The sequence below is a fragment of the Diceros bicornis genome, chromosome 35 (genome assembly GCF_020826845.1).
Source record: "Diceros bicornis minor isolate mBicDic1 chromosome 35, mDicBic1.mat.cur, whole genome shotgun sequence".
Classification (NCBI taxonomy): domain Eukaryota; kingdom Metazoa; phylum Chordata; class Mammalia; order Perissodactyla; family Rhinocerotidae; genus Diceros; species Diceros bicornis.
In genome coordinates this window covers 15,355,162-15,369,309 of record NC_080774.1, presented here as the reverse complement: position 1 = coordinate 15,369,309, position 14,148 = coordinate 15,355,162, and the positions used below count along the sequence as shown (strand labels likewise).

Genomic DNA, 14,148 nt, shown 5'->3' with positions numbered 1-14,148 from the left:
TAAAAAAATTTAACAATAGTGACCGCCCTCTCCATTATCCAAAGCTTTAATAAAGCAGCCCTTCCTGATGGGTATGCCACAAACGGGGAACAAGCAAGCCCAGTCAGTCACCCGTGGCAGCAAGCAGCCTCATCAGGTTACCCCCCTGGGGAGCTGCAGAAATACTATCATTTTTTGGTAAGATTGGGCAGTACTGTTCTCGAGTACAAATGTACATCTTCCTCAATCACACCCGTGAATCTGCCTTAAGGTTTTTCCTATCCAAGGTCAATTTTATTTCTCATTTATTTTACTTTATTTTTATTTATTTTTCCCCCCAAAGCCCCAGTAGATAGTTGTATGTCATAGCTGCACATCCTTCTAGTTGCTATATGTGGGACACGGCCTCAGCATGGCCGGAGAAGCAGTGTGTCGGTGCGCGCCCGGGATCCGAACCCGGGCCGCCAGCAGCAGAGTGCGCACACTCAACCGCCAAGCCACGGGGCCGGCCCCAATTATTTCTCATTTTTAATTTAGACTGTTTTATCATCTCCAACAAGGAGAGAGTACACTACATTTAAGGGTCAACACCCCTCACTGCTCTTTACAAAACTAAGAGTCTGTCTTCGACACATCATTCCATATCTTACTCTTCATAACAAGCAAATATCTGGTATATCCCTCCCTCTTCCCCAACTTCCTTCCCCCACAATCGCAGGAGGGAAAAAAGAAAATAAATTTCAATCGTTTATCAAGACAATGGATATAACACAGACTACATGTTGGTTTTCTCCTTGAAAGTTTATTGTTATTTAAAAAAAAAAAAAACCCTATACTTTTTACATTTTACATTCACCTCTCAGAACATTTAACAGTACCAGTTAATGATGTTATATAAAAAGCCCACCAGCTGCTTGAAATGGCTGCAAATTTCCTACCATGTTCTGGTATTAAAGTGGTTTGAACTCTTTGGAAAAATCGGTATAACATTAATACCAAGATTTCAAATTCCCAGATTAGAAACAAGATTTTTAAATCAGGAGGAAGTTCAGCAAAAGTTCAAGGCTAAAAGGAAATGTTAATAGAAAAACAAAACCAAAAATATTGTAAAAAATAGGATTTTCCCCCTCGAGTTAGGTAAAAAAAATGCAACCAATCCCACCCCACCCCCAATATTTCTCTTAGAAAAGTCACCCAATCCTGAACACAGGGTCTCACATACAAATACAAGTCGCTTGATTTGCAGATCAGCCTCTGGGATCTTACACTGGACCCAGTTAGAAGTTTTAAAAAAAATTAAGTTAGGTAGTTACACATCCATAAATACTGGTATCCAAACCAATGAAAATATCCTGGCTTTGGTATGGCTACAGAAATCTGGAAATAGTTCATGAGGACACTGACTCAGGAGAGAGGGAGTCTGGGTGGAGGGCAGACAAAAACTCCCCAAGCAGAGGTAAAATAAATATCGAGACACATCCATAGCAAACACTGTATAATACTGAAGCAGATGCCTCAAACAAAACACATGGAGAGGTTCCTGATCAGAACAACACACATACAGGTTCTTGACCAGAATAAGACACATGTAGGTTCTTGACCAGAATAACACACATACAGGTTCTTGACCAGAATAAGACACGTACAGGTTCTTGACCAGAATAACACACATACAGGTTCTTGACAAGAGTAACACATGTACAGGTTCTTGATGAGAATTGTCCAGACCGACTTTTTTCAAAGTTATCACTTGCAGGAACTAGTCTGAATTTGGGAATTCATCTGGGACACCAGGGTCTAGTGAGAGACAAAGACCTTTTGGAATAGGGATGGCCACCTGGGCTAACAGCCAGCCCCTTCTTGTTCTCGGAATCTCAAAGTCTGTTTTCCCCTCTGGTTTGCTCCTGCCCATCATGAAGCACCTCTGTCTTAACAAGGGGGCTCTTCCAGCCCTGGTCACCACAGGGGCCTGTCAGAGGGGTTGAACTGCTGACTTTTCATCCCTAGGATGACTGAAAAATTCAGTCTTCTGGGATTAGGAATATAATTTACTGTGCTGTGTCTCAAGTCTACTTCACACTTCCCCCCATTTTCACTAGATCATGATTAAGGGTTGTGAGGATACTGAAGAGCAGAAGGCAGTGATGGGGCCAAGACCATGTGAAGCGTGGCCTGAAACACTCTCAAATTTATAGAAAAAGCCAAAGCGCCATACTCTGCTCTTCAAATAGTTATTTCAAAAAAGCACAAAGGTGCCACCAGACAAGGCAAGGAAAAAAGGCCACTTGTTGCTGCTTCGATGCTGAACCCCTAATGTTATCAATACAATCCTTCCAAAAAAACAAACTTTGGTGTACTTTTGGGAAGACAAGACGATCATTTAAAAAAAAAAACCACCTCTGATAATCACACACACTCAATATATCTAAATAAATGTCCATCACATAGCAGTAGATGATAACCGACAGCTACCTGATAATATGGGATGTTACACACACCACAGTGACAATTCAAGAGAGAGAGGTTCTCCCTTAAAGCAAAGGTCACCAAGAAGAAACAAAAGGTGAAGCCCCCATTTACTGTGGCCTTGGTTCACTATAGTAAACATCACACTAAGGAAGACTGGGGGGCAGAGAAAAAACACAGAACACCCAGGCAACTTTTAATAAACAAGCATCCTTTATCCTGTTTTCTAAATAAGACTCCAATACCAGAAAAAAAATGAGAGAAAAAATGGATTATAAATTAACACAAAAACATATCTATACAAGTCTTTACTCTGAGCGAGTAAGGTTTGGTCTCTGATGAAGCCAGGACTTAGGAGAAGCTGATTTACTTGTCATCACAGCCCCCCAACTTGCTTTGGGGTGCGTACATCAAGGGACAACAGGAGGAGAATCACTTTAGACCAAGGGAATTACTTACAAAGATTTCCTGGGATGTGTAAGGTCTACTGTATTTCCACAGAGATGCTAACAGTTGCTCAAACCCCAAGTCCTTTAAACATCTTAAGGTGGCAACTAGAACACAGAAAACCCCATCATCCAATGAATCATTTCTCTAATTACGGGAATGAGGGAAAGGGAGCAGGGAGTGTAAGGAAGGCTGTTTCATCAGGATTCATTCGGAAGAGTAGAGATTTAGTGGCAGCCACGGCAGAGCTTTCTTTGTCTCCAACCTGGGCCAGATCTCCAGGGAGGTCCCCTGGGAGGCTGGGAGTGCTGACAACAGGGTTCCATGGGTTTGGACTGGCCAATGTGCAATAACGGCATAAGCAACAAGAGCGCAATTTGAATTATGAGTGAGAGTCTCCAGGTCACTGATTACTGCACTATCAATCTCACCTCCCCACCTACAACAGACAACCCCGATAATCAGCCTGTGGCAGGCCCCACTTCATCTACTCGGGAGCAGGGGAGAGAAATGAACTACAAATGAAAACTTCTGAAATGACCTCTTCTTCTTCCAGCCTGAGCTAGAACAAACGTGTTTGAATAAACCACTTGCATTAAATAACAAAATATGGTACCCTCAGCACATTATGAATATGAGATGCCCTCTCTCCCAACCCCATTTATTTCAGTGCACACAGTCTGCCAGGCAAATTTTTCTGTCGTTCAGCCAGTGGAGTGGACGGCATATGCCAGATGTTACACAAGGCATTTATTTCTCCAAGAAGGCTGAGAGCCAGGAGAATTAATCTCCTTCTGCTAGGACCTCTGCCCCAAGCTTCTGGGCAAACAGTGAATTGGGTTTGACAAGGGAAGTAGCTACGTGATCCACTAATCAGATTCAAAACATGAAAATGCATTGTAGAGTGCATCCCTTCCTGCTCCTCTTCAAGGCAGAAAGACCAAAAGATAATTAATAAACAGAGATGTCCCTTCAAAGGAGGCTTAAAAAAAGACAAAGTATAAGCAAAAAATAAAGATATAAGTAAAGCAAACTCTCGACACTCCTGAAAGTAAAACAGTCTCGTAGTGACTGATGGCTGGAAGAAGTCCAGGCAGGAAAGAATGACACCAAGATGGAAGTGGCTGGCCACAAAAGTGCCTTGCAAAATCCACAACAGTGTTCTCCATTTTCCAAGGCCAAGAAGCAATTCCCAAGTTAAAAACTTTGTTAAGAAGAAAACAAAACAAAACAAAACAAAACACCACTCCAAAAAAAGGGTCAAGGGAAGAAGAACACTGTAGAAGTCAAGCCGCTGACCTCCGGCGGATCACAAAGAGCCCGCGCTGCAGCTGGCCCAAGTAAATCCTCATCTTGGTGCTGTCACTTGTCTTCCTCACCCAGATCTGCAGGGGAGAAGGAAAGGGAACAAGATGAGAGAGGCTAACACTGAGGAGGAAATCTTCCAAAGCATCAAAATATTTGCAGGAATGAGGTGTGGGCAGAAAACTGACAATCTCTTCCTGTCCACCTGTGAGGCCTTCACGAGCACCTCCTGACCTTCGGCCCTCCTAAAGGCTCGCTCTACTGAAGAGAGCAGGCATCAGCCCTTGAGCTCGTTCCTGCCAGCCATCCCTCTGATACCTTTGAATAAGAAAATGCAAAGCACAGCAATCTTGGGTTCCATTTTTGCCTTGATCTTAAAGACTCTTTCTGATTTGGTTTGATTACCGCGTTATCAACATTCAAGATATATATATTCATGAACATAAACTTTCAATCAAATTTGGAAATATTTCCCTTGCCCCAAGGGACTTCCATATTACAGCCTTTCAATACTCCGGTTTCCTGGCAACTAAGGCTAATGGTCATGACAGGAAAAGGAGGGAAAAAAATGCCTGTGAGTGAGCTAAGGCCCAATTAGGATCATGAGAAGGCTAAATTAGCTGAAGACAGTCCTTCCCTCCTGACCGTATCATTCTCCCACAGATGGGATCAGATGTCTGACATTTTACAGGACAGATGCCTTCTTCCCTGGAATTGAGAACGAACTCTTGCAGCAGGGAGGCTGCCAGAGGTGACAAGTATACTCTGTAAGTGGCAACCCTGCAGCCAGGGACGGGAAGGAGAGCTGCCTCCTCAGTCACCTGACACACCTGAGTGAGGGGTTACTGTGTGCCAGACACTGTGCTGACCAAAGTGGGCTTTTTCATCCTCAGAACCACCACATGAAGTAAGTACCAGCCTCGCCGCCATGTTATAGAAGAGCAAGGCTGAGTTACGTGTCCCACGTGAATCCTGGCACCTGACATCAAAGCCTCTTGCTCTTCTCCACTAAACCAGTCCCTGACTCTCACTCGTTGTCTTATCTGTTTAACACACCAATTAGATGGAGCCAAAAGCATAAGTCTTTTTAAAGATCTGCATCTCACCCATATATGCAAGTACAAATTTACAGATCTATCTTCTCCCTCCCCCATTCAGTTTTCAGGTTTTAAAAAAGCTTATTCTCAGTTTCATCTCAATCTCTTTAATGTAATTATTTAGCAACAGAGAGACTTTAAAATAAATACACTAGTTTAAAAATAAAGTTAAAGACCTCACATGAAGCTGAGTCTCTACAGGCCCTTGCAGAACCATTTTAAACTGAAACTGACCCCAACGAGGGCTGAACTGGGGAGTCACCTACCCGCTCAGACCTACCCTGCAAATCTGCCCAGGGCCAAGTTACGCAAAGGCCAAGTAGCTCCAGCGTCACTCAGGATTTGACCTGAAAAGTGAGCTGGAATACTTCCAAGAAGCGAGAAGTGTTCTCCCATTACCAGGTTGCATGCCTCTGAGGCACTGAGGCTTCTCCCTACCAGGAGACGTGTCTCAGTGTCACCGTTTCCTTGTCAGACCTCACTGACTCTCTGTCAAAGGGTGACAATCTTCGACAGAAAGAGGGAAAAAATCTAACTTGCATTTCTATTTTCCTGAAAAATCCTGGGGTGTCACAGAGGAGAATGGCACACTGGTTCTGAAGTTAGGTTTAGGGACTAGGCGGCCACACGTGCCCTGTACGGCAGCCCACACAGCCAGGCGCAGAAGCTCTGTGGAGAAATCGTTATGCCTCTTGCTGAGGAACAGCAGGTCTGTTAGATCCCCTGTCTGGTTTTGACATGGCTACAGGTGACACACAGATCCTGAGCCCAGAGAGGAATGACATTCACTTATTGCTAAGGCTCTCTCGCACTTCTAAGGAAACAATCATTTTGCAAACTAGTCACATTTGAAGGCATTTTCAATTCAGGAAGCTGGGAGAACAGAAGAGGCTTAAGTTATTTCATAATCCAGTTTCATTAGATTTACTGTGCACTGGCATGAATAAGTTACAGAGGGTAGACATAAAAATCAATTTCTTTGCAGACATTTGTGGACTGATAAAAGATCAAGCCAATCTATCTATTAAAGTTTTAAACTTTTTTTTTTACTACTAACAATACAAGTTACACATTGCTGACATCCTCCTAATGAAGGGCTAGTCACATCATCCTTGAGCAGAACCCTCTGAACTGACTTTAGAGCCAGTTCCCATCTGACAGAAGAGACTGGAGAAGACCAATATCTAAGGGCATGAGCCTGGTAGCTCGGTGTTCAGAGGCACAACAGGACATGTCAGATTGGAAAGACAGCAGCCAAGGAGTAGTGTGGGGGTCAGATCAGGCCAGCACCCATTTATTAAACACTTACTGTGTGCAAGACCCTGTGCCAGGTGCCTCCTTAAATCCTCACAGCATGAAACAAATCTCAGTACACATGAAAGTTCTAGAGACATCACAAAACAAAGATGGAGTATGCTCCACAGGCAAGTTCCATCCTCAATAGACAGTTACTTTGAAAAGCAGCAGGATTTAATGCACAGATATCACACAGACTTGCCTTTTCTTCTTTCCTGCAGTCTAGCTAGTGGTTCCCAACTCAACGACTGCACAGGGAGTTCACAAATACCACAAGGAATAAACAAATCCGCACATATTATAGTCAAGCAAAGTAAGGGATGTTCAAGGGTGATTTTGCCCATGTGCAATTTCTGCCTCCAAGTGCTGACTTCAGAATCTCACCCACATGCGACACAGTTCCACTGTACTTGCTCGGCGGCACCTGCACTGCAGGTTCGTCACAGTTTGCTTGTCTAAAGCGGAAGGAGTTCAGTCCCTACCTCATTGGCTCCCACAGAGCTGATCACACAGCTCAGTTTCTGGTTGTCCTTTGACTCCAGATAGATGGCTTGGCTCTTGTGGTACCTGCCAAAAACAAGACACTATTTTTAAACCGATTTCCTGAGGCATGATTGACATGTAAAATGCTGTACATATTTAATGTATGCAACTTAATGAGTTTGGGGATAAGTACACACCTGGGAAACCATCACCACTATCAGGGCCATAAACATATCCATCTCATCCCAAAGTTTCATCCACCTTCTTTATTATAATTATTGTTTTTTGGGGTTTTTTGTGTGTGTGTGAAGAACACAACATAGGATCTACCCTCTTAGCAAATTTTAAGGGTACAATACAGTATTGTAAAGGCACAAATTTAAAAAAAGAAGGGGATGGGGCAAGGGGGTAAAAAAAAACACAAAACAAAAAATATAATTAAAAGAGTCTTAATTATATTTGAGAAAGAGTCTGGATTTCGGGTTTAATTTAAAGGCTTCCATCCTCGGATTAGATTAGATGACCTCCTAATCTTCTTCTAGATATAAAACTGACATCCCTTGGTCCCTCTGCAGAGGGAAAATGGGGGCCGAGGAAAGGGTTGGGAAACTAACTGTAATTTTACTTTTTTTTTGGACTATGTGAGCCAATTCACAAGGTAGATTAAAAATTTTCAAGTAAAACATGAATTCCTACTTTCTGCCCCTACCCCAAAACATCAAAGAATGTTGGGTAGACAAAACGAATAGATGGATATAAATAACTGTTCTGTTCTTCATTTTGCTACCCGTCCAAACGAGTCATTAACAAGGAAGGCCAAATTCAGCCCTTTCTTTGGTGACTCATTCAACAAATACTCATTAATCACTTACTGTGTGCCACTGACTATTCTAGAGGTTAGAGGCGAGACAGTGAACAAGGCCACAAGGTCCCTGCTGTCACAGGGATTCAAATACAGAGGCAGTGAAGAACATTAATGATCACACCTGGCAAGGGCTAAATGGGTGAAGTTCTGAGCGTCATGACATGCACCAAAGGGTACCTGATTTGGCCTGAACAATCAGGAGAGCTGCTTCTGATGGAGCAGACAAGACGGACACTCCCCTTTCAGCCCCTGTATCTATTCTCTTGGCCTGTAGTGCAGGACCACCTTCAACTCCTACAAGTCCAGGGACAAGGCCTAGGGTGAAAGCGAGGAAGCCAGAGCCAAAGCCCAAACGGAACAACAGCTGCCACAGGATGAAGGAGCAGCTGCTGGATGACAGGAGTTGGAAACATCAGCCAAGCTGCTGCTGGTGCCCTGGCCTGGGCCAGCCCCAGTTCAGTCAGAACATAACCTCTGGTTCATTCTGGCTGCAGGGATCTGGCTAAACACACCCCGTAACTCATGTAAATTCCACCAAAACCATCTCCCAGCAAAGCACTCCATCTTATCATCATTTCTGTGGGGGAAAAAGGTAGACTCTATTTTGCTGGTATAATGAAATAATCTACTGCCAAAACATCACAGTAAAGCATGTAGTACTTCATTCCCACAATGAGCTTTCTCCAATGTAAGCTCCCAGCATTCTTTAACCTGCTACTTAGGAGCTGAAAACTCAGGTTTCCAAGTCAATTTTACTTCCTGAAAACACTGTTAAAAGAAATCAAATCATAAATGCAATTAGAACAGTGAGATTGGTTTAGACCCAGTTTTAAAGTTGCTTTTGGCCAAGGATGAGTTGCTACACTGGGTCAGGGGAACTTCACTATGCTAAATATGCAGTATCACAAGGTCTGAATTGTACACTGCACGAGGAAAGGCTGAGTGAGTGCACAGCAAAACTCCAACTTGAGTTTCCCTCCCACATCTAAGCCAGCTCTCCTAAGTAAATAGTCATGTCTTGAGTAATGGTTAGAATAAAAACACACAGAGGGAGAACATCCAGTTATTCTACGGAGATTGTGATTTATTAAAGAAATAAACACACAAAACAACAGGCACCTAGCCTCGAGTCATTCTGATACTACTTTCTAAATACTTTAATAAAGAAAGGTCATGGGTGTGGCGCAGAATACATTACCAGGGTGGAAACATGTTCAACATACTGCTAAGTGGAGGAAAAAACTATGTCCATTATGTTCCTCTGCTTGTTCCATGTGTACCATATAAAAACAAAAAATTGGGTAAATTTATATATTAAAATGTATATTAAATGTACATTAAAATTTTATAAAAATATAAAATGTAAATTAAGAATGGTATTCCTTTTATTGCATAGCTTTCTCCTTTCCAGAATTAACAGGTATTACTTTTATTAAAAAGTAAATAATATTTTCTTATAAGTTACTGGAAAACTTATAAGGTACTGGAAAACACCTAAATAACAAAGATGGGGTAAAAAGAAAATGTCACAAATTAATGTCTTAATGTCTGTTAAGGACAACAGTTAACCCTGGAGACTATTCAAACAATTCTCATGAAATGTGTTGCCTTTTCCTTCAGATGTGCTCAGAACCCAAACCCCAACACACTTGACTGGCTTTCAAGTGGACATCAGGGTAAACAATGCAATCTGGTCTATTACTCCCAAGAAGTGGTCTGAGACTTGAGCATCTGGCCTCCTCCCAAATGTGCCTGCTCTGGGATCTCCAAACGGTAGTGACTTGAATGTCTATCTTTGGTCACCATTTGCTCCATAGGAGAGCTGGCCAGCATGTTTCCCAAAGCAGCCCACCCAAGCCAACTGATTCCCAGGTCCTCCTGAACCAGAGTCTCTGGGACCTCCAGGGGATTCTCAGGTACCACACAATGGTCTTGGGGAACCATTATCCCTGGATATCAAATCTATTAAATTAACTGAATTCTCTAAAAAAAGTCAGTCCTCAGAAATTAAAGTGCTCATTTTGGGAGGTTTTCAAGATGAAACCAAAAAGCATTATGACAATCTTAACATAAAACTTTATTTTTCAATTTCTAAAGACTAACAAAAAGGGGGGAAAAAATTCAAAACATATCTAGACATAAAAAATGTTAAAAAGCAACACCAATAGAGCTAAATCAGTAAAAACGTACGTTATCACTTTTTTTTGCCAATTAACTCGTTCTACAAACTGCAACTAATCTCTGCCGAAAAAATACTTTAAATAGCCTCAGAGAACAAGCCCCAAATGTCAAATTGACTTTATTACTAATGGAAATTCTGACCTGGGAATCTCTACAATTGAGCTCTTAAAGCCTTGCCTCTACTATTAAACCCAATGAACTAGAATCACCACTACTATTGAGGAGGAAAGCAATTTCTTTATAAGGTGGATCAAAAAGTGGAGTAAGAAAGGGGTAGAATTAATTTAACTTTGTATCCTACTGGGAATTCTGATATTAATGTTTCATTTCCCCCCAAAAAAGAATGCCATGTTACAGCTTTGGAACCTCAAGGAGTTCCAATTTTAGTGGTAAATATTCACTGTCTTGAGTTAACAGTTTTTTGTGTCAGTCGAAGGCTGGAGGGTTAAATCCAACTGAGCAAGCGGGTGACTTCACTTCTGATCCCCATTAGCAGTCCAGATTTAAAGTGAGAAGAGAAAAACCAGTCCACTGGCACCATCAGTTAGTTAGTTATTTTAAAATATCAGCCACTTTCACAGTGCTTTCTAAGAAGGGTCATTAGTCCAAATCAAAATGAGAGGAAAACACACAGCAGGATATAAAATGCCTTAAAAGCAGTCTAAGACCAAGGCAAAGGGAAGATGCTTATCTTTCAAAACGAAATGTAGCCTGATAACTGTTCATGCCAAGATGCGAAGCCCGAATCACACTCATTTTGCTCAAGTCTTTTAAAACTCAATGAAATCAGTTTTGCAAGAAATACCCTTTCACCAAAATACTCCACACTGTTGGAAAGGGCATAAAGCGTTTCAGTTGACCTCGTAGGCCACGACTGCTGAAAAGAAGGAAAAATGAGAGCCTACAAACTGACAAGGACACAAAAGCCAAACATTAAGAGCCTGGTGAGACAGGAGAGGCCGGGTCTACACTGGCGGACTGCCAGGAACACCCTCCAAACTAACAGGGCAGGGAGGGACCTACCTTTCAACAAATGTGTCATGAACTCTGACAGCCAAGGCCAAAGAAGAGAAACACACAGAATACAGAAGAAAACAATGGTCTCAATATTTAACAATAGAATAAGCAACTTTAAATTCATTGAAAAAGTAAAATGCTCTCAGAGACTTTATTTTAAAAATTTCTGCTGCCATTGTGAGAAAGACAGTGAAATTCCCTCAAAATGCTTAGGAAGTCTAACAAATCAAACCTGACCACTCTGTTTACACTATGAAACACCGGTCACTGTGGATCCTTTCCTTAGAAAAACAAGAACTTCATTTTATTGCATTTTCACCCTCAAGACACGGCTCATAAAATCTAAGGATTAAGCGTTAGAAAGAGGAAGATCTGAAGCAACACAATTACAAAATGAATATCATTTGAAATATCACACGGCTTGAAGACTCATAGATCCGTAAAAATGTTACTGATAAATCTCACCATTTTTGAAGACAGTTCTTATGTGTGGGCTTGATCTTTAAAGGTTATTTGGTTTTCATTATTAGGAACATTTTTCATCTTATTTTGTCCCTCCATGTGTTGAGCTGTCAGGGCCTGCCACCTAGTGGTGATATGCTCTGATATGCAACGTCAAATACAATACAACTGGCCTTTCCGAAGAATGTCAAATAGCCACATGAGAGAGGCAGAAGTCACTAAGATCAGGCTTACAGAGGGAGCAAGCCTTTATCATCTACTGGGTAACTTACTCACTGCAACCTATCAGGTGGAACTGATTTATGTGAAACACGACTAGATCTCTAAGCACTTTTGCCAACTTCAGAAGTATTCTATTATAACATAACCAACTAACACAACGTTGGGTTTTTTTCTTTAAGAAAGCTCAGGGGTCGGCCCCGTGGCGTAGCAGTTAAGTGCACGCAATCCGTTGCTGGCGGCCCGGGTTCGGATCCCAGGCGCGCACCGATGCACTGCTTGTCAGGCCATGCTGTGGCGGCGTCCCTTATAAAGTAGAGGAAGATGGGCATGGATGTTAGCTCAGAGCTGATCTTCCTCACAACAGAAAAAAAAAAAAAGCAAGCAAGCTCAAAAAATTCAAAATAACCATTACTCTAATTTTGGAACTTTGGGTTAAAGAAATATATTGAAACTCGAAAGATCATTATATAGCCATTATAAATGATAATTACAGAGAGCATATAATAACCCAGAAAAACCTTCTCCATATAACCAAGTAGAAAGGCAGGAATGCAAATTTGTGTTACCCGAGACTTAAGCTGAATAAGACTATGCCAGCATATGGACAACGAATAAAAGGAATAAATCAGAATTAAAAGAGCTCTGAGAAGGTAGCAGGATCCGAGGTGACTTAATACCTAGCAGAATGCCTAGTACAGAGCAGACAGTAAATGCTTGCTGAATGAATAATGTATGAGCTTTTAAGGATCTTTCATATTGTTTAGCCATTTCCTTCCCAATGAAAATGCTGGTGGTCTGAAGGTTTCAAACCATCTTCAATCTAAATAGCAATGTTTTAGGATACAATTCCCCCAAATATGTTTCCTGGAACACTAGTGCAGGAGGATGACGCATGCAAAAAGGTTAGCTCGGTCAAATAAGGAACACCTAATAACATCTTAGAAATTCACAGTGCACATTAGCATATCAGACGACCCAAAGAGTACTACAGTGAAGAAACCCGTTTACCTTAATTAACACGGTCACCCCCCAAACTCAGCTGACCACAAAATCCTTTTTTCCATAGGACACTTAATTTCAGCAAACGGGGCAGAGTTAAGAGGAGGCAGGGGGGACAAAGACCCTCTCCCCAGTCTACAGGGGCACCACACAAGATGTAAGCCTGCACATTCTAGTATGGTGACAGCATCATGGAGAGAGAAGGTGGGCCACCATCAGAAGAACATGGTTTTGGGAAACACTGCCTTCAGAGATCTAACAAGCAGTATCGATCACCTGACTCCTGACACACTCTTAAATGCCATTCCACTTTTGGCACCATGTAAGTTACGCAGCAGTCATTCTCTGCCATAGCAACCACAGACGGCCCCAGCCCTCTTTTCAAGCGGTTCTTTTGAGAGTCTTATGGATAATCTGTGTTCCTCCATAACATACCATCTTTTATCATAGTACAGTTTGCCATCTTCTATCCGAGCTTCAAATCTCTGGGCTGGAGACTCTGCAGGTGTGGCAGGCAAATGTTCAGGAGAAGATGGGGACGCTGGAGGAAACAAAGAGATGTTTCAATGACTAAGCATGTAACAAACATGTGAGTCCACCAACTAACATGCTTTAACTGAAATGCTATTAAACGTGGTAATAATCACGATCATCAAGGCCTTACCCTTGTAATAAATGAGCATTCAACAAAATTCTTGTATATTACATCTAACTTGACACTCAAAGCAACCTTGTGTGGTAGGCAAGGCAAAGATTAACCTCACTGAACAGAAGAGAAACCTGAGGTTCAGGAAGGCTAAGGGATGGGGCTGGCCCTGTGGTGCAGCAGTTAAGTGCGTGCGCTCCACTGCTGGCAGCCCAGGTTTGGATCCCGGGCGCGCACCAACGCACCGCTTGTCAAGCCATGCTGTGGCGGTGTCCCATATAAAGTGGAGGAAGATGGGCACAGATGCTAGCCCAGGGCCAGTCTTCCTCAGCAAAAAGAGGAGGATTAGCATGGATGTTAGCTCAGGGCTGATCTTCCTCACAAAAAAAAAAAAAAAAGAAGGCTAAGGGATTTGCCCAAGGTCACTTAGAGTAGGACCAAAACTCCAGGGACTATCAGAAGCCCAAAAGGGCAAGAATTGGGAAAATCTCTTTAAATTTATAAAAATGAACTCATTTCTAGAAATATGTATTACTAGGTATAGCAGGCTCTCGCATATGTATAGTGTCAGGCTAATACAGCGCTAATAATTATGGGGGGTTCAAATGATCTAAATTCACACACTTATTCACACAACCCTCCTCTCCATAATGTCTTCAGAAACTCACGACCTCTCTGCGGAC

At 42.2% G+C, this 14,148-nt stretch overlaps 1 protein-coding gene across 1 annotated transcript in view; it reads right to left on the bottom strand.

Moving 5' to 3' along the window:
- Positions 1 to 2,635: 2,635 nt before the first annotated feature.
- The window catches only part of SUDS3 (SDS3 homolog, SIN3A corepressor complex component), a 33,034-nt gene continuing 21,521 nt past the window's right edge, over positions 2,636 to 14,148 (bottom strand). The window contains exons 10-12 of the mRNA XM_058531529.1: positions 13,255 to 13,360; positions 7,073 to 7,157; positions 2,636 to 4,277 (exon numbers count right to left, since the gene is read on the bottom strand). Coding sequence (XP_058387512.1) covers positions 4,179 to 4,277; positions 7,073 to 7,157; positions 13,255 to 13,360 — 290 coding nt within the window. The 3' untranslated portion in view covers positions 2,636 to 4,178. The remainder of the gene's footprint in view (positions 4,278 to 7,072; positions 7,158 to 13,254; positions 13,361 to 14,148) is intronic.